At 47.1% G+C, this 25,409-nt stretch overlaps 1 protein-coding gene across 1 annotated transcript in view; it reads right to left on the bottom strand.

Annotated features, from left to right (window-relative positions):
• Window positions 1–25,409, bottom strand: part of LOC138562838 (RING finger protein 37-like) — a 270,284-nt gene that overhangs the window by 80,316 nt on the left and 164,559 nt on the right. Inside the window, exon 4 of the mRNA XM_069642811.1 lies at window positions 3,683–3,853. Coding sequence (XP_069498912.1) covers window positions 3,683–3,853 — 171 coding nt within the window. The remainder of the gene's footprint in view (window positions 1–3,682; window positions 3,854–25,409) is intronic.

Raw genomic sequence — 25,409 nt, forward strand, 5'->3', positions numbered from 1 at the left:
TCCAACAGACTGATATCAAGTCTGGTCTCCGACGAAGACCAACGACCGCTGACTGTCAGCTCGTTGGCATGAGCTCCCCATCCCGTGAGGGATGCATCCGTCACAATCGTCACCTCCGGCCAGGAAAGCCAAAATGGAGCCCCCTTCATCAAGTTGCCTTCGACGGCCCACCACAGAAGGTCCCGGGCGACCGAGGGCGGCACCTGAACCGGGTCAGACATCCTGCCGGAGGACTGCGACCATTGCATCTTGAGTGCCCACTGTAAAGATCTCATCTACAGGCGAGCCTCTGGCACCAGAAGAATGCAGGATGCCATGAGGCCGAGCAACCTCCAGAACTCGAACGCTGGGAGCGTCTGGGCATGCTGAAACTTGTGCACCATCTGCTGAATGTGAAGAGCCCTCACCTGGGGAGGAAAACACTGCCCCGGAGAAGTGTCGAGCACTGCTCCGATGTACTGGAGCCGCTGTGTTGGCGTCAAATGGGACTTCTTTAAATTGAGGGAGAAGCCCAGCCTGTGAAGAGACTGGCAGGTGACGGACAGATGATCCAGGACTTGCTCGGGAGAGCTCCCCCTGATCAACCAATCATCCAGGTAGGGGTAGACATGAATCCCCCCTTGCCTGAGATGCGCTCCCACCACCACCATGAGCTTGGTGAAAACCCTCGGGGCGGAGGTCAATCCGAACGGCAGGACCCGAAACTGAAAGTGCGAGTCGCCAACCGCGAACCTCAGGTACTTCTTGTGCTTGGGATGGATCGGCACATGGAAGTAAGCATCCTTGAGGTCGAGAGACACCAACCAGTCCTGAAGCTGAAGGGCCTGGAAGACTTGAGAGAGAGTAACCATCTTGAACTTGCCCTTCCTGAGGAGTTTGTTCAAACCGCGCAAGTCCATGATGGGTCTCGATCCCCCGTCTTTCTTTGAAATCAAAAAATAAGGGGAATATCATCCCTTGTTCCTCTCCGCTACAGGCACCACTTCTATGGCGCCTTTCTCCAGCATGTCTTGAATTTCCTGCGCAAGGAGCGGATCCGGTTTCTGCAAAGAGAGGTTCCCCGGTGGATTGTCGCGAGGCCTCTGCCGAAAGGGAAGACAGTAGCCGTGGGTTATGATCTCCAGAACCCACACATCTGAAGTAATGGCACGCCACTCTACAAGATGCTGCGCCAGCCTTCCCCCAACCGGCGAACCATGGGACATGGCCTCATGACTGAGTGGTAGCGGCTGCGGTGTTACCTGAGGGCAAAGAGGCAACTGCCCGAGCGGCCTTGGCACCACGGGTACCCTGTCGTCCACCTCTGGTACCCCTGCGTTGGCCTCTTTGACTGCCAGCTCCTCTCGCTTTACTGAAGGAGTAATAGCGAAAGGAACCACCCCTCCATTGCTGTACCCTAGGACAAAAAGGCGGAGGTTGGCGATCTGCAGCGCCAAACGACTTCACTGCAGCTTTGGAGGTCTGCAAACTCTTAAGGCTCTCGTCAGCCTTGCTGCCAAAAAGGTGTTCACCGTCAAAGGGCATGTTGAGGAGCCAGGACTGCACATCAGGAGCAAACCCCGACTTCCGCAACCACGCAAACCTGCGTATCACGGTGCTCGCCGCCATGGACCTGCTGACGCATTCAGCCATGTCCAAACCCGACTGAACGGACTCACACATGGCATCCTTACCATCCTGGACCATAGCAAGGAAACCATCCCGTTCGTCCCCTTCGGGAATATGTTCAGCCGCTAACGCAACACAGTTCCACAGAGTGTGCGTGAAACGAGACAAGGCACAAATGGAGTTGGCCGCCTGAAGAGCCATACCACCAGAAGAAAGCACTTTCTTCGCCCCCCCATCAAAACGTTTGTCGTCCCTATCAGGTGGGATGGTATGGTACGACGCCTGCTTTGCCGGGGCTGTGGCCGCCTGCACCACCAAACTCTCCGGAGTGGGGTGCCTGGTCAAGTAGCAGGGGTCGCTACTGGCTGGACGGTATTTTCGCGACAAAGACCTGCCCACCGCCAGGAGACTCTCCGGAGCAGTCCAAGCCACCGCCACCCTTCTCTGTAGAGCCATATGAAATGGCAGTACCCGGTCAGTTGGGGGACCAACAACAAGGATGATCCTTGATCATCCTGCACAAACTCCCTGGGGGAGCAGACCATCCCAAGTACTCGGAAACCCTAGCCATAAGGCGCCGGTACGAGGAATCGGCATGAGAGCCAGGCTTAGGCCTACAAAACTCCACCTCCGGAGAGGTGTCCAGTCCACTGGCATCATGCAGTGACTGCCTCAAATCGTCAAACTGACTATGGCCCGAGACCATTTCATCTGGAACCTGACTAGGAACCAGGCCATCAGAATCCTCATCCACCTCCGAAATATATTCCAGGTGGCGAAAAGAAGGCACCCGAGAGTGCTTGCTCTTAACCAGAGCCTTCCTAGGGTGTTCCTCTGTGCCACGGGGTACCTCCGACACCCCGGCCTCGAAAGGCATCGAGTGAATCGGTGCCGGAGTCGAGAGAACAGGCATCGGCGCAGAGAGGATCGGCGCCGAGTAAATCGGCGTCGACGTCAGATGCAGCGCCGCCAGCATCGACAGTCCTCGAAGCTGGAGCTCCGAGCGTGTCCTTCGACGACCTGAGCGTCAACGGCTTCGATGACTTCCTCGGAGCCGGAGCCTCGAGAAAGCCTGTCGACGCCCTTGACGCCTCAGACGTCGATGTCTTCCTCGAAGACATCACAGGTGCACACGGTCTCGAACGCGTCGAGGACCGGGACCTGGAACAGGTACGTCGAGAACGAGTCCCCTTGTCCGAACGGGACCTCTCCCGTGACTCGTGCCGACCACTCTTGCGAGCGGTGTCTCTCGACCTCTCACGGCCGACCCCACTTGGGGGCACGGACGGCTTAGTACCCTGCCACTCAAGAATCGCCAGCATTTTCTTCCCGAAGGAAACCCATTCCTCCGGCGTCGCACAGCTGGTGGGGTAAGCGACGTGCCGGGCAGAGTCCTCAGAAGAGGACCTGGAAGACGACCGCTGTCGGCGCTTCCGAGAATGCCTCGAAGAGGCCGAGGAGTGGGGAGACCGACTCCTAGAAGGAGACCCACGAGACTTTCGACGATGACGCGGAGAGTCACCTCTCGAATCATCCGTCGAAAGCCCCACAGACTTTGACTTCCGGGGCTTGGACACCGGACCTACCGACAACTTCTTACGTTCTCGTAAGGCTTTGGACGTGAGCGACTGGCAGTCGATACAGTCATCCGTGTCGTGGGCCTCCCCGAGGCACCAGAGGCAGGCGTCGTGAGAGTCCGTCACCGACATCTTGGACCCACACTCCCCGCACTTCTTGAAGCCCGGACGCGGGGTCAAAGACGAAGTAGAAGACATAGAAGAACCGAGAAGAACAGAACTCCAAAGAGTCGAGGCGTTAACCGAGATTCACGAAGCAACACGTTCGCGGAAAAAACGGAACTGAGGCTACGGGCGTCGTGCGTCCTACTTATGACATCGGATGACGTCGGAGGAGGTCCTCGACGACGGTGCATCAACGTCATCGTCGCAGGACGCAGACGCCGAAAAAAGTTTCCGAAGCAGCACAGCTGTGGTGATTACCTGTCATAGATATGGTCGGAGGACCCAATCCCCTCGAAATATAATTACAAAGGTCCAATATAATGTACAATTACCTGGAAAAGTGTTTGCATTCCAGTGACTACTGCCACTACTAGAGCCACCTTCCCTGGGCTGCTGTTCTGTACCTCTAGGCAGTTTTGCAGTAAATGATGGCATGGAACTAAGCGCAGCAGTCAAGGCCATATCCAAGCTTTGGGTCAGTCTCTGTTCATGGCAGACTGGCACTGTTCGGAGAAACATAGAAAGAAAGTACAATTATGACTTGCTGTCAATGATGCATAATTGGAAAAGACATTTTAAAAACTCTGGATAATCCTTTTTTAAATGTACCAAAAAAAGATTATCTGAAAGGAGACGTCAAAGCAGTACATTTACATAAAACAGATAAGTGCCAAGTGTAAAAGCTTCAACAGAGCATAACCTGCATTAATCGGAAGGATGCCACCTTCATGTACAACTGCCTTTTCATTCAATTAAACTGTACTTTTTAGACACAGAAATTCCATCATCAAAGAAAGTACATATCTTTCGAGTTTGCTTCTTTCAGTCTTGGGAACTAAGAGTAAATTATTGCAAAGTGGGCCTTTACAGGAAAGAACTTCAGTTTAAGCAAGACCAGCGATTCACATCACACTAATCTTTACCTTTTTTTCCTGGAACCTATGATGGGTTTAATACAGGTTACTTACCAGTAACAGTCTTTCTAAACCTATACTGTGCATAGTTTGCCATCTGGTGGCTTGGACCACAGTATTTAAACTTGTTTTCTAGAACTACAAGTTAGGTGTTGACGTTTACAAGTTGAACAGACTACCTCCAATGTCGTTCCAGTCAATGCACTCCCGTTTGTATTTATTTTACCTGTGCATAAATTGTGAGGTTAGGGTGTGGGTCCCTAACCAAGTGAGGATTGCTGGGTTCAAAAAAACAGATACACGCTTCATATAGACCATTACAGTTAAATAATGTTGGTGTTCTAGATCTTGTGAACCTTTTATATTTATATGCTATGCAGAGATTGTGTGGTTTGTACAGTATTGCATACAACCCTTAATACTGCCTGTCCAACACGTTTGCTATAAGAGTATCTATAACGTTACGTGTTGAGGGAAGAAGAGTCATTCAGTGAGCAAGGCCAGCCAATGTCAATTGGGCAAAAGTCTAGGTGAGCTGAAGCACTTCTTGCAGGCAAGTAAAAGTCTTGCACAATGTTTTAGAAGTCTTTGTAAAAAAAGTAGAACCAATGTAGGGCCACAAGCTGTTTAGGCTTGTGAGAGTAGAAGATGCAAGCAGCTCTACAAGAGCAACCAAGAAAAGTCTCAACTGAGAACAAGTAAGGCTACACTGTACAGTACTTTTGGTTAGAAGAAATGGTACCAGCTGGATTCTGTTCGTGTGCAGCTCTGCAGATCCTGTGGCTCAGTCGTCGGGACAAGAGGCAGGACTTCTGGGGACTCCTGCACCGCAATGTGACGGTCAACATCAACCGGCAACCTTCAAATCAGTGGCACTTCACGATTTCAGCTCCTGGCGTCTCAAGCAAATAGCACCACTGCGGTTCTCGGATACCACTTCGGACCTTCCTTGCATCTGGGGTCCAGCACTCTGTTGAGGTGGCTCAGGCTTGGTCAGTCCTGCTTCCTGGGAGTCCGGAGGATCTTCCTGGAGCTCGGGTCCGACTTAAAATCAACGCACACCATCTGGTGTTCCTCTCCCTGGCACTTAGCTTCCAGCAGCAGCAGCAGATGTATAGCCATCTTCGAGAGGATGTCCAGACGGGCTAACTTTGGAGTTGATTGGTTCCACCAACTCAAGGGGAGAAGTCGTCCTTGCAGGGCGTCTCTAGTCGAGGCGAATTCAGAGCTTCAGCACAGCAGGGCTTCACCGGGCAAACCAACGGTCCAGGAGTTGCAGCAGGCGTCTCTTTCAAGTGCTTCTTCGGATTCCTTCTTCCAGTGGTCGATTCTGCCTTCCAATACTTGGCACTTCTTGCCCACCGCAAAGCCGCTCTCTGCCCCAACTATCAGTGCTATGCGGATGACACTCAGCTCATTATCAGGCTCCCTTCCGCCACCTCTTCTCTCATCTCCGACAGTCAGCTATCCAGGAGTGGTGTGCCGCCAATGATCTCTGCATTAATGCCAGTAAGAACGAGATTCTCCTCATCGGCACACCGGCTCCCTCCTTTCCTGTCACTCTCTGGCCGGCCTCTCTTGGCCCTCTTCCTGCTCCCACTTGTGAGGCTAAAAACCCTGGGATCATCTTTGACTCCACACTTTCCTTCTCTCCTCACTTCTCTAAGTCATCACACTACCAGCTGCACCTCCTCAGAGGTATTCTTCCTTTCCTCTCCTTCCCCCAGAAGCTCACGGTCTCCAGAGCTCTGGTTCGCTCTAGGTTGGACAACTGCAACAGCCTCTTTCTAAATCTTCCTGCCTCTACTCTCCGCCCTCTGCAACTCATCCAAAACAGGACTGCGAGACTTGTTCTTGGCCTCAAGCCCAGGGATCCCATCTCTCCAGGACTGAAATCTCTGCACTGGCTCCCAGTGGTGGCGAGGATTAAGTTGAAAACCCTCTGCATTGTCCACAAGGCCTTCTGGGACCTGGGACCTCAATACCTTCAACCCGCTCTTCCTAAATATCTTCCTTCTCGAGCTCTTCGCTCATCCGCCTCCAACTCCCTCAGGGTTAGTTGCTTCTTCAAGCAGCGAGTTGGTTTTAGATCTCTTTCTTATGCTGGGGTCTCCCTCTGGAACAGCCTCACTGCCGCTGTGAAACTTGAGGAGAACCATCCCCGGTTCCGGAAGCACCTCAAGACCCTCCTCTTTGCTTCTGCTTTCTCTCCTCCTCTCCCCTGCTGATCTCCTGGCTGAATCTGAAACTGCACTGGTCTACCTGGCTACCTCTGATATCGGGTCCATGCCCCTCCCCCCCACCAGTTGCACACCTGCACTGCCCCACTGGCAACCCTTGCACTCAGTGACTGTTTCTGTATCCCTACAGCCCCCACTAGAACTTTTTTACCCTTCATTTGCCACCAAATGGCTGCACTTCTATTTATTTTATATTTTCTATTTTTATTTCACTGTCATCCTATGTACTGCCCTGCCCTGCCACGCCCCGTGGCCCTGCACCTTTCCACTTTCCCCCTCCCCTGCACTTGCACGATCTCAAGGTCACCTGGCCTAGTAGGATCGCTGTGTCAGACTTTTCTCGGTTCCCCTCACTTGCCTCGTCACGCCTTTAAACACTTGTGTATGGGCGCCTTATAAATGCCATATCATCATCATATCATATCAAGCCAAAAAGCCTCGCCTTTTATGCAAGTTTCTCCCATTCATTCCGGCCTAGCTGTCAATAACCGAGCAGGGTGGCAGTCCTTGCCGGACAGCCAGCCGGCCAATCACCTTTGGGCGCATTCCTGTAACCAAGGGGATTAAGCACAGGGAGTTCTGGGCACCTCCCTCACTTATTGCCCCTGCCAGACACTCTGGAGACAGAGGTGGGTTTCACTCGTGAATCCCACCAAAGGCAAAACGAACAAAGGGGCCAAACCTGGCTTGGCGCGCAGAGTAAATCTCAAGAACGACCTTTACAACAAGAAATGGTGAAAAAAGAAACAGGGCCATTTTGACAAAATCGGCACCCATGGGTGCTTCACTGCAGCTGCGAACGCAAGCCGCGGTAAAAACACACAACGGTAGTTAAATGTAAACCACTGCCACCATTGTCTATACAACAGGTTATACCCTATATTTTTGTTTTTTTAGGGGTTTGTGGTGTATTCGGGTACTGGTTCCTTATGCAAAAAAGAGGAAACCACAAACTTACTCCTGCATTTTTCACTGACTGTCAACGATCAGGACCAAGTGCACACCTTGAAGACATAACATATATCAACTCCTAATATAACAAATCATACTGTTCTTCAGACAGAGCATCATATTTTATTATTGACTCATCTTGAGTCTCTGTTTTTTCTTTTTATATTAAAAACACAAAGCACATAAAACATATTACCAGCAATTTTTCACATTAGGCATCTTTTCGTATAGACACAATGTAGTCTGGGTTTGGACAAAAAACACAGTACTATCACGTACAATACATCAAAAACAAGTGAAAAACACATAAAAAATAATGAATTGGCTTCTTATTGATTATCAGGTATTTGCTACCCATCACCTCGAAAGGATGTTTTATTAGCAATGGATGAATTTACAGGGAATGGTGTCAATGTGGTGCGTTTAGGCCCAAATGGTAGAGGTAGACCGCATCCAAACATTGGTCTCCTCTTTAATCGAACCAGGCCTTCCTCAGGACAAAATGTCAATGATATTAACAAATGTCACTTCAAGTTTGGCCACTGTTCCGTGTGTAGTCTCACGGATAATCTGAAAGTGATCAATCTAAAGAACATCAAGTGGACCTGTAGAGAATTTACCAACTGTAAAATACCATGGGCCATATATGGAATCCGCTGCCCTTGCAATCTATTTTACACCGGTAAAACTAAAAGACAAGTCCGCCAGCACATATGCGAACATCGGTCATGTGTCAAAAACAGTGGTGGAAAACCCACTGGTAGAACACTTCCAAGCCAAAAAACACACTGAGGCTGACAAAGTGGTTTGTGACCCAAAGGGTACCCACCAAACAACGAGGAGGCGACAGAGACCTTGCCCTAAGCCGTCTGGAACAAAGATGGATCCAGAAACTGGATAGTGTACATAACGGCCTAAACACAAGTGTTGAATGGAATCTTTTCTTGTAACAATTTGTAATCATTCCCCACCGACCGACACAGAGTGTTGCAAGATGTGGTGTTCATAACACACTACAACACATGGGAAGAATTTAAGAATCACGGACGACCCCGTAAGAGTCGGCATAGTGCAGGTTTTTTTAATACAAAATGGGAAATACTTGATCAGCGATATGGCTACGAGCCGTGACCATAGTGTTCAAGGTTTTCAACATCATGCATGTCTGGACAGTCATATCGGTGACAGTAACAACCACATGTAGTCGAAATAAAGTGGGACAGTCGAGCACAAAACAAGGGTACACACAGGGTTACTGAAAGTCATAAACAGCAGGAAATGGGGTTTGTATCATTTCTAACATGTCCCCCTTTCTGTACATGGTACACTATATTGTATTGTTTTACATGACTGCATTGTAAAAGGGAACGGTACAGCCAGTTTCATGTATGATGGCACGGTTTGGGATTACTGTGCATAACCGTTAGGTGCAAGGGAATGGTGGGTCTCATGGTGCGGAACCGGTATTAGAATAATGGTCTGCCCCCCAGTTTTCCCCTTAGTATCATTATTTTTTGGTCTACCAGGCCCAAGCCTATGGCCTATTTCTCCGGTCCCGCCTAGCCTTGTCTCCCTCTGTCTCTACCCCCTTGTCTCATCTCTTGTCTGTCATTGACTGCCTTTGTAGTCCAAGGATACATGGGGAATTAGTTTTCTTTTGTTTAAACCCGGCTTTGCCGTTCAAGCCAGTCTCCTTTCTGTGATGATTCTACAAATTACGGGATGAAGTTGTGTGTTATTATTGAGTCCTGTACGTCTGAACTGCGGAATTAATTGCTGTAGATATCCAACATTAAGTCCATCTATTAGTTATATTCAATAACTGATTCTTGATTCAGTCATGTCCTCGCCGTCACGTGCACCCCGGGACGCTATCAGCTGACGCGATCAGCTGACCCGGTCCTGCAATATCCAGGAAGTAGTTTAAATAACTTCCTCACTGCTTTACTCTTCCTGATGCGCTTAGAGTACACAGGATTGAGATTGCGATCAGCACGAGAAACGCTGGGTGACATTTGTCAGCCCCATTTGTTGTGAGAAGAGAAGGACAGTGAGTTGTGCACTACACACTTGCACAGCATGAGTTCCTTTTTTGAGTCACATTACGAACCGCGGCTTAGCCGTTTGTAACCTTCTCACACCAGTTTATATACTGAGAGGTGGCGTTGGACAACACCGACTATGTTCAATAGCCGCTGTATAGATTTATGGGACTACTCTGCACTATGATTATATAAGTAGAGATACCAAGTGTTATGGCAACAGAAGCTGGGATATTAAGTACAGTATATTACAACCAGATTTATATTCTGGTCCCTACAGGTTTGGGGTTCACTGAATACCGGTTTTGATTCAGCCCCGACTCCTTGAATTTTGACACACCTTCTCAAGCCACAGACCAGGTATGTCTGATGAATTTGAGCCAATAGTGTTGTTTAAAATGTGTTACTTTTTTTAATATTTAATCTGCTCAGCCCAAGGAACTAGCAGGTCCTCCTGTGTTTTTTTTCTCCTGGTCATGAAAGTCTGCGATTGACGCTGAAAGTGAATTAGCCTGTCCCTGCCTGTCCATCACTTAAAGGGGAGTGGACCACAACCTAGGAATCACCATTTTGTTCTCTACTACATGAGAGTTCTTTCTCAAACCATAAGACCCCCTTTTATTTGTTTTTATGTTTTAGAAAAAGAAGCACCACTGGGTTTGGAGGTTTTATTCCTCACTATATCATTGACATTTTGTCCTGATGAAGGCCCGGTTCGATTAAAGAGGAGACCAAGGTTTGGATGCAGTCTACCTCTACCATTTGGGCTAAAACGCACAGCGTCGACACCATTCCCTGCAAATTCCTCCATTGCTAAACATCCTTTCAAGGTGATAGGTAGCAAATAACTGATAATCAATAAGAAGCCAATTCATTATTGTTTATATATGTGTTTTTCACTTGTTTTTGATGTATTGCATGTGATAGTAGTGTGTTTTTTGTCAAAACCCAGACTACATTGTGTCTATACGAAAAGATGCCTAATGTGAAAAATTGCTGATGACATTTTTTATGGGATTTATGTGTTTTTAATATAAAAACAAAAAACAGACTCAATACGAGTCAATAATAAAATATGATGCTCTGTCTGAAAAATAGTATGGTTTGTTATATTAGGAGTTATATATGTTATGACTTCAAGGTGTGCACTTGGTCCGGATCATTGAAAAATGCAGGAGTAGGAGGAGGTTTGTGGTTCTCTCTTTTTTGCATAAGGAACCACTTCCACCAGCCATTAATTGTAGAAAGGGCAACATAGAAATGTTACATGAGAAACTAGTAAAAGTGGATTATGTTTTGTTTTTTTAATTAAACGTTATTGTTTGTTAACAAACTTTTCATTTACACTTTTATAATTTACATCTGTACATCTTAAAAAACTGTTCCATAAGTTAGTTCATTCCTCTGTCCATTTTTGATGTGTTCATTTCCGTTATATCTCTGCTCGGAAACTTCGATATGTTATTCAAGTACTGTATGATAGTAAAGATCAAAGTTTTTTCTTGTCCAAGTAAAATTTGTGCCCATCTTTGCCTTGGTGCCATCTGCTCTTTTGATACTCCGAAGAAGTCTCTATACAAGTTTCTTTTGTCTGTCAAGGATGGGCATTCCATAACTATGTGGCATAGTGTTTCTGTGCTTCCTACTTGGTTACAGAATCAACAATGTTGTTGCGAAGTTGGAATCCGTTTAATTTTAGCTTGGAGTTCTCTTGGGAGTATGTTTAAGCGAAATTTCAGAAATGCATCACGGATCCTTTGATATGGGAATAGTATTAAGTAGTCCGGCATTTGATTCATCGCTCTTGTCTCAATTTCACATGTCAAATTACGTTGGTATAATGCTTTTTGCTGGAGGGTCTTGATCCAATCATTACGTTGTATCTTTCGTTTAGAGTGTTGTGGTCGTAGAACCAGCATTTCTGACGATATCTCCTTGCTTGCCATTTTTTTTTCCATGGCATTCAGTGCTGTGACGTACATAGCTTTATCTTTTTCACGCAATCTATCAATTGCTGGTATCGGTTCAAAACGTATCACTTTTCTGTAAAGGTCCAGTTGTTTCCACAAGATTATCGACTGCAGTGACTGAAGGGCAAGTTCAAAGCAGATTCTTGGCATCAGGAAAATCCTGGGCAAGGCCAGGGTTTTCCTCCAAAAGATTGCTTTGTACGTTTGCCACTTTGTATGGTGCAGATTCAGCATTGTTTCACTTCCATAGCTCAACATAGGAACCACTTAGGTCTGAAAAATGCCACAACTGGTTTTAATGAAAACTTTATAAATTTGCATTGGAAAAATCTTCCTTGGCGTGCTAGCAACTGTGCCTTGGTCTCAAGACGGTCATTCCACTCCTTCTCGTCTCGTGATTGGTTAATCAGTAAGCCTAGGTATTTCATGGTTTTCACTACCTCAATGGTTTTACCTTCAAGAACAGCCACTGGAGGTCTTTCTGTCTTTTTCTTTGTTTGAATTAGCATCACGATTTTGGTTTTTGTGCTTATGATTTTTAACTCATTGTTCTTTGTGTATTCATCCATCTTTGTTAGGCTTGCTTGCAATCCTCTAGCTGTTTTATTGAGTAGAATGATGTCATCTGCATACATCATGGTTGGTAGTGGTTCTGTGTTAAACTTACGTGGGTTTCGTTAGTGTTGAATATGTGTATTCTTAATAGTCTGACTTATAAAGGTTGTAAAGGGTGGCTGCTAGAGGGCACCCTTGCTTTAAGACATTCCATGTCTTTATCGGCCTTGATGTTACCCCTTCTTTTGACAATCTTATTGTGATTGTTGTATTCGAGTACAATTGTTGGATTCGTTCCAAAATATCTTGTGGACATTTCCAGGCTTATAATTTCTCCCACCGCATTTGTCTATTTACTGCGTCAAAGGCTAGCTTCAAATCAACAAAAGCTGCATAGACTTGGCATTTCGTCACCGTGGCTTCTTGCTTTATCAAGTTTAGAAGGAGCAGATTGATGTTGGTGCCAACCATTTGGACAAATCCTGTTTGTCAGCCTGTCTCTTGTTGGTTCTTGCCCAGGTATTCAGTTGTTTCAGCAGAAAGGATGCAAACAGCTTTCCAAGAGGGTCTAACAAGGCAATCGGTCTATAATTGGCTGGATCTGTTCTATTGCCTTGTTTGAAGACCGGGATCAACGTTGCGGTTTTCCAAGTCTGTGGAATTTGCTTTGTCTTGACAATCAGACTGAACAATTGTACAAAAAAATGTGTCCATTCTAATGGAGCTGTTTTTAAGGTTGCATCAGGACCTGGGGCCTGTGATGCATTCAATTTACTAATTGTTTTCAAGATGTCCTCTGGGTCCCATTTTATGTTCCAGTTCTTCGTCTGCTTGAGAGGGCTAGTTTTATTGGTTTGCTTCCTTATCTTGTAGATATCTGCAAAATGATTGCCATTTCTGTTCCGGTCCATCCTGAATCATGTTATCTTTGGTCGTGGTATTTGGGTTAAGGAGAGTCCATAGCTCTTGTGTGTCTGTTATTGAAAGCTCTCAGGATAGTTTCAGCATTGTTCTGTTGTAGGGTACTTTTAGCAGATTTTAGCCACTTTTTATATCGCTGTTTTTCAGTTCTGATTTGCTAGCTACTGTTTTCCTTGTTTTGTTTCTTGAAAATTCATACTTTTTTCTGTATTTCCCTTTTCCTCTGATCGATCTCACTATTGAAGTAGTGTTTGTGAATTTTTTGAGCTTTTCCGGTTTTTCTTGTCACATGTTTAAATGGCTGTAAGATCCATTCGTAGTTCAGTTTTTCACTTTCTGTTCTTGAAGTGTTCTTGAACTCATCTACTAACTGGCCAATTGGTGCTGTTTAATTATCAGTCTTTTCATTCCGTTGTTTAATTCTAATTGTGGTAGATGTTGCCTTTTCGTAACCCCTCAAGGACCCTATTGTAAGATAGTGTGTGCTGGGTCTAGAAAGTAAAACATTTACATAAAATCAATTTCACTTTACTGCTCTAGGAAATAGTAGTTTATCCAAGAGAAGGTATTTAAACCTTTGGGAGATCTAAAAGATTTCCCTGTGCCACTGCACTGAAGGCACTGTATGCCACATGTAAAAAGATGATGCATATGGAGTTTGTCAGACTCCAAAACCAAAAGAAACACAGAGTTAAAATCACAGAAATATACATGAGAGCGGGAAAAATGTCTCTCTCTCCAGCAAACGTGCTGGGGGTCTCCAAGGTAGAGAGGAACTAGCAAATTACAGAGACTTCTCCCCAACAGCCGCTGTCACAGCAATCGCTCTGGTGGAGTGGGCTCTCTGGTGGAGTGGGCTCTCCGACGGCCGGGCAGCGGTTGGTTCGCCAACTGATGAGTGCGTGAAGCACCCTGTAAGCCACCTTGATACGGAAGCCTTGTACAAGGCCTCCCATGGTTCATAGGACCAAAGTTCACAAATAGTTGAAGTCTTCCGAAAACTCTTTGTGCGTGTCACGTAGAACTTCAAGGCACGAGCAACGTCCAGTGACTTCAGCCGGTGACAAAAGCTTCGGGAAAAAAAACAGGTAACACCAAAGGCTTGTTGAGGTGGAACTCCGATGGAACCTTCGACATGAGAGAGGGGTGTGTCCGCAGCACCACGCTTGATTTGTTTAAAGTCCTGTTTGGTTTCTTACAGGATAGGGTCTGGATCTCACCTACCCTTCTGGCAGAGGTGATGGCCACAAGGAAAGCCGTTTTCCACGTGAGGAACGAGAGGGACCTGATGCATAGGGTCGAATGGAGCCCCCATGAGCCTAGTCAGTACCAAATTGAGTTCCCACGCTGAGGCAGGGGCCTTTACCAGTGGGAAAGATCAAAAAATTCCTTTGAGGAACTCCTGGACTAGTCATAGAGACCACAGTGAAGACCTTCCTGGAGACCTGGTGTAGCAGTAGATAGCCACCAGATGTACCTTGACAGAGGCGTGCGCCAGCCTGGCCATGGCCAAGGAGAGCAAGTACGAAAGAATCTGCAGGGCTGTAACCCTCAGCAGGCTACTCTGAACCATGTTGCGAAGCGCTTCCACTTGTGAGCATACATTTTTTTTAAAACAATTTTTATTATTTTGCATAGTAACGTAACTTACACACTTGCATATACATATACATCACATTTCAGTTTGAATCATGACCGTCTGCTTCCCCCCTCCCCCCCACATCTTCCCCCAGCCTACATTGCGCCTATTAGTTCCATCGTTTCATTTCTCTATTCCAGAGCCACCACCCTGGCGTCAGTAACCTCTATTACGGGTATATTCTACAAGTCTCTAGCGCTCTGCCCAGAAGTGGTTATCTCCGCTATCAACTGTCTCCAGGCATCTACTACGCCCCCCCCCGCCCACCCATCTCTGTGTTCCATGTTCCGACCTAATGCTTCTTGCCACACCACGGTCTCTGCATTTGCCCATTTTAACAGGTCCTTCCACCAAACCTGCACCACTGACCTCGAATGTGCTTTCCATCCCATCGCTATCCTGTGTTTCGACTGTATATATACCAAATGCTTAAGCTTACTCACATGCCTAGCCCTTTTGGGTCTTGTGAAACCCCCTAGCAGATAAGCTAGGTGGGATCCAATATCCAGGGTGATATCTGCCTGTGCCAGTGCGTGGGCTACTTCACCCCAAAATCTTATAATCTCTGTGCAGTCCCAGAACATGTGAACCAAATCTGCGTTGATCTCGCTGCACTTCGGCATGCTTGTGCTACTGCCTGGTTGAACTTAGCTAATCTATTCGAGTCACATATGCTCTATGGGTCACATATAATTGACTGTGCATTTCTAGACACCTTTTTGTGGTACGTCATGACTCTAGTCCACATTGCCTCAGACATTGGTTCCTGCAAGTCTGCCTCCCATCTATGCCTTGTCTGCCCCAACTCCTCCCCTATCTTGCCCATCATTAGCTCATATATCCTTGAGACTTAATGTCCTCCTCCTGATACAGATTCACAAAAGAGGGCACCTGGCTAGGCCCTGATAAACCCAGGTGGGCATATACTTTTACATTATCAAAAATAATCAGGGTGAGAGATCACACAAACATTCTTTGATGTACTCCTACACAGAAACAACAAAAATCTTCACATTTTATCAAGGTCAACAGAATATTTGACCCAGAGTTATTTAATATACAAATATTGTATACACATGAACCAAAAATAACCCAAAGACACTTGGCTATTTATAGTGTTGTATACAGTACAGGTGAGTACAACCCAGTCAAATAAAATGGATTTTGATGGACAAAAACCATGTTTTTCTTTTGTTGATCATACAAAAAGGTATAACTGTCAATTGACAATTACCAGCCCTCTTAGCATTTCTGGTGTAAAAAAAACACCCAACGATAGACACAACAATCCCTTCCTCTACAAAGCGATTACTTAAAAAGATATAAATCTAGACGAAGACATGAATAAATCTATTTTATTTTATTTTCTTATTGCTGTAAACTCATCAATGTCATTATAAATATATCTGTACAACCACCATTGCATAAGATAATTCACCATTGTTAAAATCTGAAGTATATATAAAAAATTCCACACCAACTAATAACCATAAATATCAAAAACATTCATCTCATACTCTTTCAAACCAATATCATTCATACTTGGGCAAAACAAAATACATTCTATAAATGGAAGAACAACCAGTCTATCTCTTAGACTTTTGGATGCTGACCGGTATTTCTAGTCATTAATTGCATCAACTCTGTTCTAAAAATGGTGTATATTGGATCCAATTATTTTCAATATATTCAATTACCACATTCTTTTGTTATTTTTTATTAATAGTCCACTTCTACATGGAATCATGATTATGGTGCTGTCAAGTTTCAGGCAACTGATCAGTTAACAGATTCCGACCAGTGCACCTCATCAGGACATGAAGATATAAAGTTACATTCCTTAATGAAAAAATAACTCGAGTTGGTGTGTAATAAGGTTTGAATGATAATTATTCCACTTTGTTGTTTCTTCTATGGGTCCAGCTCCGTCCCCTCTAAAGTTGCTATTCAATGATGGTGCGCAAGATTCTTAAATTATATCACGTGAAAGATAGTAGCCGATTCTACATATTCGGACCTCCCTTGGTTGGTCCAAACGAATCAGGGTAATGTTCTCTCTTACCCTTGAATTCATGAGTGTCTGTTTAAACGCTATTCTTGTATCTCCAAATCGGGTCCTATCTGTGATCCGGTCAGGTTTCCCCTTCTGGAAAGCAATGTCTGTGTGCTGCCTGGTTGAACTGGCTCGCTGCTTCCTGTCCGGCAATCAATCCTTATACAAGCTGTTTCATGTATTTTTCCACCGATTTCGTCACAGGTCAGCTCCGTCTTTGCCGTAGAAAGTCTGCGTCTAGCTTTATGGAGAAGTCGCCGACACTATTGTGTTTCGGCCAAATAAAATGCTGCTTAATGCAGTTGGCCTTCATCAGGACGTGGAGTAGATGGTGTAACTGTGTCCAGTGGGTCTCTGTCAGAAAATAATGACAGGGGATGTGTGGATTCGAAATTAGTGTGATCTCAGGTAATTAGTACATAATTGTCATTAAGCTCGTTAGATGCTTTGAATGAAAAGGAAGATAAGACAATGTTTGGAATTACATATCGTAGGTTTTACCGTGAGCAAATCCCTGCTACGGTAAATTCTCATGTAGGGACCTCTCTCGAGTAGTAGGAGGAAAACATGGTGTATACAATCACCAGAAACTTGATGATCATGAAGAATCCTGGCTGCCTACAAGAGACCAAAAGACAGGAGTGACCCAGTTAGACTGACTGGGAAATATGCTAAATTTAATATGCATAAGTTTGGTTATATTCTTAGCTTACAGGGCTCTAGCCTGTAGTACCACATGCTTAGTCATGGTCATGGCAGGCAGGCGGCGTCCTAGATGGCGATTTAGTACCAGGTAAACATGTATCCAGGCTATAGAAGAAAGGAGAACACGCAAGTGTCAGTGTTTCTCTAATAGCCACGAATATGCGCAATGACAAAAGGTGCACTGTGAGTCCCTAGCCCTTAGTGCATGGGTCGCGGGAGGACAAACATTGAGTGCCGAGTAGAAGAATCTAAAAAGCGTGCTCGCCCAATAATCCATCATAGTAGTGTGTAGTACCTCAAAAGCATTGTGGACTGTCTCGGTCTGTTATTCCTCGGGCCTGTTTAACTATTTGTAGAAAGCATGCTGTCAATCTATTACTCAAAGGACCCCTGAACGTGTACTAAATAGCAGTGTGACTGAGCGGCTTATTTAAAAAAAACGGCTAATCGGTGTCGCGCGTGTTTCTCAAACGTGTGTCTATATTGTGGGAATCACACGCCGGGCCATATTTGTTCAAGCCAGTATCTTTTTACTGTTTGGTAGGTGAATCCCATGCCCCTCCTTATGATACGTCATAGAATGGATCAGAATCGTCTCGTCTAACTGCAAGGGCACCTAGGACTCTGGCCATCTATGTTTTAGGGTTTATGGTCATTCCATCGAATATTTTCCAACGAAGTTCCTATCCATCAAATTCTTTGCAATGAAAAAAGTTGCATTTAATGTATTTTTTCTTTATTTGTTTTTTTGGGGAGACCCCCCCCACAACCCTGTTTTTGAGCTTTTAAAACCCATCTCAAAAAAATATTAACCCTGAACCCATCAAATATTTACATTCAATGCAACTTTTTTCGTTGCAAAACCCTTGATGGAAAGGCATTCAATGCAAAAGCATTCGATGCAAATACCAGATACTACGTTTTGCTGGCATATGTGAGGTGTTGCCCTTGATATACCCCAGCATCTTCTTGCAGCTCCTCAAAAGCCATGGGTAACCAATCTTTTAACATCTCTCATTGTTGCTACACCTTTAGGTTCCCAGTACTTTCTCACATTTAATCTCGATTGTTCATCTGTCCCTTCCAGTGTAACCAGCGGGATCTGTTGGGAGTTTGGCTTTGCATTTCTTAGCAATTGGTAGGGACTGAGCCATATTAAGCATCCCAGCCGCAGCAGCGAGGGCGAGCAAGTTGTGCAATGGTCGTTTATCCAAATCCCTTAGTTAAGGAAGAACTGAGTACTCCCTGCTCTTATTAACTGTTTGCCCATCTGACATCCACTTGGCCACAAACTGCAACTGGCTAGAAAAGTAATATACTTAAAAGTTGGGCAACTTTATTCCACCTTGTTCGTACATGTTTTGGAGCTTCCACAATGTCACCCTGCACCTTGAATTATGCCACAAGAAGGTCCTGCATATGCAGTACAGTTTCCTGAAAAACATTTTTGGTATCAAACGGGACATTTGCAAAATAATGAAGGAGTCTCGGCGCCAGCACCACCATCTTCAGTAATGCTGGTCACCCCATCATGGGCAAGGGCAATCTGGCCCAGAAAGCCATGGAGTGTTCGATTTTGTTGTCTGCACTCACCATGTTCTGTGTGTGCTGTCTTAGGATCATGATAAATGTCTATTCACAAGTACCTAAATGTGTCTACTTCCCATTTAATACGTAGCACTGGCAACGTACATACTGGTCTCCCAGCGTATCTCCCAAAGGGAACAGGCTCAATTTTTGTGGGCTAATTGTTATGCCTGACAAGGCAGCATAGTGCTCCATCACATCCAGAATGTATTGTAAATTTGTCTCAGTCGCTGCAAATACAGGAGCGGGTCTTCAGTGTACAATGAAATCAGGTGCCTCACTCCCGGGAGAACTATGCCAACCTCTCCATATTCCTCCCGTAAATGGACCGCTAAGGGCTCCAACACTAAAATGAAAAGCATCAGGGACCAGAGACATCCTTGCATCTTGCCCTTGCTTAATTGTTACTGTTCCTTGTGACCATACAGCACTTCAAAGTCAACAACGCTCTGGCCTTAGCTAGGTTCTCCGTGCAGTCCACCAGCAACACATATCCTCCAAACTCTATGGCTGCAGGAGCCAAGCCCTCAGGTTTAGCTATCATGCGTCGTGATGAAAGATGGTGCTTCCTTCTCTGATGAGAAGATCAGCCCCACTGGCAGCTTGATCAGAGGCGCCGCTGAGAGGCTGAGAAGGTCCGGATAGCAGATCTGCCTCAGCCACACCAGGGCGATGAGTATCATCCTGCATTAGCACTGTCTTGTTGATGACACGTAGCAGGCGAGGCAATGGAGGAAACACGTACAGAAACATCCCTTCCCACAGGAAGGAAAACGCATCTCCCAGGCTCCTCGGTTGGTGGAATCTGCTGGCAAACTTCTGGCATTTGAAGCATCTGTGGTGACCGTCTCCTGGTATGGAGGGGTTTGAAACCTGTGCAAAGGGCGATGTTGGAGCGGACGCCCAACCACCCTATCGCCCGACGGAACTCCTTGTGAAGCGGGATCTTGTCCGCAAATCTTCCGCACCCCTGTATCCAGAAAGCGTCCAGGAACTCCTGAAGGGGTCGCATGTGCAACCTGCAGAGCCAGAGGAGGTAGATAGAGGATGACATCATGCCGAGCAATAACGTGATGGTCCACACGTGGCCGTCTTCATCGACAACAGCCTCTGCACCTTCGCTTGAATGGCCGCTACCCTCTCCTCCGAGGGTGACGCCAGGCAGGACACCGTACTGAGTCTGGCTCCTAGGAACAGCGCGTTCTGCAATGGGGTTAAGCAGGACTTTGGATAGTTCTTGGAGAATCCCACATCCATCAGATGCTCGACGGTCATCTCCGTGTCAGACGGCAAAATCCTGCGCGCGGGCCCAAATGAGCCAGGTGCGGGTATACGTGTATGCCCCGTAGACGGGCCGCCGCCGGTGCCAGTCATTGTGTGAACACTCTGGGTGCAGACTTCAATCCGAATGGTAGATCCTTGAACTGGTAGTGCTGTCCCTGTACCACGAAACACAGAAACTTTCAATGTTTCTTGTGAATGGGAATGTGGAAATCGGCATCCACAGAGTCCAGTGACGTCAAGAAGTCTCCTTTCTCCATTTGGCCGAGCACGTGTTGCAATGTGACCATTCTGTCCTTTTAGTACTTCAGGTATTTGTTGAGACGTAGCAGGTCTAGGATGGGCTTCCAGCCCCTCGTACTTTTTCTGACTAGAAAGTATCTCGAATACAATGCGGAGCCCTGGAGCCATTGGGGAACTAGCTCCATCGCCCCTTTTCGCAGCATGGCCTGTACGTCCTCCCGGAGCAGAGGGATGTGTTGCTCTTAACGGGCAACCACTGTGGTCCGCAGATACATGCGTTAAAACTCCAAGGTGTGTCCCTGGGCGAGAGCGTCCAGCACCCATCTGTCGGTGGTGATATTCTTCCACTTGCTGACGAACTTCGTTAGACGGCCCCCCACTGGGGTGCATGCATGGTGGCCCAACATCCAGGCCGGTTCAGGCCTGTTCCGGAGCTGGCGTCCTGCTATGCACGCAACAGTGCCACTGTCCTTTGCTATCGAAGGCCTGGAAATGGCCTTCATATGCTTCCTGAGTTGTGGATCTGAAGGGCAGACGGTAGGAAAAGGAGAAGCCCTTGGAGGACCTGCTCGACTGTCCCCTCGAGAAGCGAAAAGAAGAGCGTTGCTGCTGGAGGGTTCCCAGGGAACGGGCCATCTCTGTATCCGCCTTGATGGCCTGTAGGGACTCGTCGATAAACTTCCCAAACAAGTTCTCTCAGTGGAAGGGCATGTCCAACACCTTTGTCTGGACATCCAGCCGCAAATTTGTGGCCTACATTCAGCCTCATCAACGAAGGCAGACACTGTTTCCCATCTGACGGAACACTGTCGGCATAGTCCAATGCCTCTGTAATGGCGTGATCAGATGCTACTTCCCCCTTATGGAAGAAAGTGATTGCCTCCATCCTCTTATCGTCGGGGAGGAACTCCGGAATAGGCCTCAGCTTGTACTACAGTAACCTGTCCTACCTGGCTAGGATCGCCAGTGCATTAACCGCCTTGATAGTGGACCAAGCAATATAAATCTCTTCCCTTCGCTGTCTGGAGGGACCGAACATGCAGAGGATGGGTTAGCCGACAGTTGCCTCACGGCTGCCAATACCACAGAATCCGGCGATTGTTGCGACCTCAGGCACTTGGGTGCGGAGTCAGGCACCCAATACTTCTTCTCCAGCCTATCCCGTTTGGCCGGAGCCGTACAAGGGTTTTTCATGAGGGCCAGGCCCTCCTCCCACACGTCGTCAAGCAGGGGCACCACCATGATTGTCTTCCTCTTCGCCTTGTGTCTCTGGTACAAGAACCCATCCTTCTTGGTTTCTCCGGGCATAAGCTAGAATAGCTGAGAGGCTCTGGCGAACATGGAATGGAACAGCCCCACCTTGTTCAGTGAGGATGCCCTAGCTGTTGCATCCAAATGCGCAGATTCGTCATCAGCCACAATGATAGCCTCGTCGTCATCTGTAGTTGTGGCTGTATTCGTCCCAGTACCCGTGTCTGGGTCTGCTAGGGAAGAAGGAGCCCCACACGGATGTGGAGGCTGAAATGGTGGCGTCAGATGATGCTTCCTCTTCTTCATTGGAGGCTGAACAGGATCCAGGGGGACCACTGAGTCAGGCCTGGTGGCACCATCTTCTGGATCTCTGACACCAAGGTGTAAAGAGTCGACAATGCCCAGAGACACATCCCATGGCTGAGCTGGAGGGATCGGAACACTAGGCCCTGCACCGTCATCACCATCAGTCCAATTCCACGTTCTCGTGGACCGTGTGTAAGGACTCCTGGTGCTCGTCCGTGGACAAGACCTCCATAGCTTGGGCCACGTCCTGGGAGGGCTGTTTCGGGGCCTCCTCCTCCCGCTCCTTTTCTCCCCTCTGCGGGGCTTGAACCAGGGCCTGAACCAGTTTCCCACTTTCTGGTGTGCCGGCAGACTTTGCCAAAGTCCCTGTGGATGTGTCGCGCCTTGGGGTAGGGATACCTTCTGTGCTGCAGCCTTCACAAGGTCAGCACCCTTACCAGTCGCAATAGCACCTGCCACGCAGTTCTATCGTCGACAAAGTCTTGGCCTGTGTCGACTGGGCCTGCGTGGGCTGGTCAGCATTCTTCTCCTCCATCCGGAACTTCTGACTTCTCCTGCATTTTAGCCGGGTTAGATTTCCTCTTCGAAGAGGAACTCGATTGCCAGCTGGCGATGGAGGCAGAGTGTGATATCGATCGCACCCTATCCGCCTTTGGACCTGCTTCCGCGGCAAACCCAGTGGATTCGGACTTACAGATCTTGGCCTTGTCTTGGGGCCCCACGGCGAGACACTCTCATAGGACTTAAAAAGACCGCTCCTCGGACTGGCCGGTCCAGAGTGAGGCATGACCTTACTCGGAGCACGGGCCAGAGACCCTGGCTTGCACTACACCTCCATAATTATCCAGTGCTCAACCCCCATCAGTCCGGTTTCAGAGTCAGCTTCGGTACTGAAACTAAAATTGAAGCTTATGGAGCGCACGGACAGGGGGCTTGCTTCCATGCTAATACTCATCGATTTATCTGCCGCATTCGACCTGGTTGACCACTCTATTTTGGTCGACAGGTTGGAGGCAGTAGCTAGTTTTTCCCTGTTGGCAGCTCAATGGATCGCTTTGTTTTTTGAACAGCTGCAAAAGCAGTTTTCTCCGGGGAAGCCCCCCTCCCACCATTCCTATTGAATTTGGCATCCCACAGGGTGCTTGCTTATCCCCTTGCCTTTACAATATCTTCACGGTCCCCTTGTTTGTCTCGCTGGATCAGGAGGGGATCATGTTCTACAATTATGCGGACAATTCCCAGTGTTGTCCCATTGGTGGGTAGACACTCAGTGGACGAGGCTGAATTAAATTGTGTGTACTAGTCCATAGAAGACTGGATGTGGAGGAACAATCTTGCTCTTAATAAGAGCAAGAAGGAACTTCTCATTGTGGGTTCACCATCCTCATTGTCCAAGCTGGGCCCGTCCTATCTCAGCTTTCATCTGGGTGAAGTTACGATAATTCCTTTGAAAAAGGTTAAAACCTTAAGGGTTGTGTTTGATCAGCAGTTATCAATGAAAGCCCACATGGGAAGCCTGGTCTCTGCTGCAGCTTTTCACATAAAATTGCTTGCCCATCTTAGGCCTTTTATTAATTAAACCAACGCCGAAACCATTGCGCATGCGATTATAGGAGCCAAAATTGACTGCTGGTGGGTGTAAATAAGACAGATATTAACAGACGTCAGGTGGTTCAGAATGGTGCTATCCGTGTCATGACAGGGCTTAAAACACTGCAATCACGTCTCCAATGCTAGAAGGGGTTTGCACTGGCTCCAAGTGGAAACTTGAGTGCAGTACAGACTATTGGTCAAAGTGCATTCAAGGCACCATGCCCATGTATCTGAGGCAGCACACTACGGAGAACATCCAAGGTTGTGTCTTGAGATCTAGCAATCAGAAACTCTTGAGCATCCCCAGATGTAGGACTAAAAGGGCCGAAAAAGGAGCCTTTTATCTTGCCGCCCCTATGGCTTGGAATAACCTCCCTCTGGATCTTAGACCTCAGCCAAATCTAGAGTCCTTTAAAAAAAAAAAAGAATCTGAAAACTTGGCTTCTTAAGTAATCGACCCTGACCGTTTACAATTCTTGGATTCTCCTTTGGCTCTACATTGAGATCTCTACCTGCTTTTTGTTTTGTCAGCGCCCTAATGCCCAATGGTCCATGGCTGCGCTCTACAAGTGTTTAAAGTCAAGTCAAGTTAGGCCACGCCGCCAGTCTACTGTGCGTGTCCCTCATCTTCTTGGAGAATCTGAGGCATATCTCACAGTCCACCTCCATGTGGTCCGGATGCAGGCAGTAGAGGCATTGCAGGTGTTTATCTTCCACAAAAACATTCTGTAGCCTGCATTTGGTGCAGAGTTTGAAGAGAGACCGTTCTTCTCCTCCACCATGGTTGAAGGGCGCAAAGTAGGCCTGATGGCCTTCTGGAATCTTCTTGTAACACAGCCGCCCCACGAGATGCGCATGCGCGTTCCTGAGCCACACAGTGTTCGCGCATGCACGCATGGCGCGCTAACAGTACAGCTCCATTTTAGCCAAGCAACCGGAGCAACTACACATCGCGGCGAACCTCTGAGCGCCTATCTACATAAATTTGCAAGGTGAGCGCGAACTTTTTGACTTGTAGGCATATACCATCAGCCTCCCCCGCTCCCCAGACAGAGCACTTTTGTGCTGTTTTAACTTGTCAATTTCAAAACTGCGAAGGCTTGTTTCCCTTCTGAATCGCCCCTCTTTTTGTCATTCGTATTACTACAGGGCATTGATTTAAGACAGGCCCTGCAGCACGCTGTCTCTGCCATCCATGCAGCACAGCGAAACACAAGCAGACCACTCCAAGATCTCTGCTTCTGTTGTCTTGAGAACTAAAAGAATTACCTGGAGCAGAACCCCTTTACTGCTTCATGGAAAGATGAGTGTAAGGGCCTCAAGGGCCTCCAGCCCGTCACTGGTTTTTATCTTTCACCCATAAGGTCTTTTACCTCCCTAATGCTTACTCAGCCAAGAAACACCAATGTACCTGTCACTGAGTACACATATGTCCTTTGTCCGTCTTTAGGGAGACTTGCACACACAAGGCCCCAGAAGAAGGTTGTGACTCACAATAATCGAAACGTCAGTGATCCACGTGGCAAAATTCCTAGGACCACGATCAAGGACCACACCAAATTTCCTTCACTTCTCCATAGACGTTGACCAGTCTCTCTTGGTCTTGGACCAGTCCCTTCTGGTCATTCCACAAAGCGCTAGGTACAGACAGACTCAACTCTTCAAAGTCTGACTAAGCTCCTCCAGGGCACACTACTAGCGGCAGGCGCCAAAAGACTTTACTTTTCAAAACTTACTGTCCCATACTGCTTGGATTTAAGAAAGCAGATACAAAATGCGGTACTTTACAAAATAAGAACTATGAGATT

This window comes from Ambystoma mexicanum, unplaced genomic scaffold, assembly GCF_040938575.1.
Source record: "Ambystoma mexicanum isolate Mex_15411 unplaced genomic scaffold, UKY_AmexF1_1 Mex_scaf79, whole genome shotgun sequence".
Lineage (NCBI taxonomy): Eukaryota > Metazoa > Chordata > Amphibia > Caudata > Ambystomatidae > Ambystoma > Ambystoma mexicanum.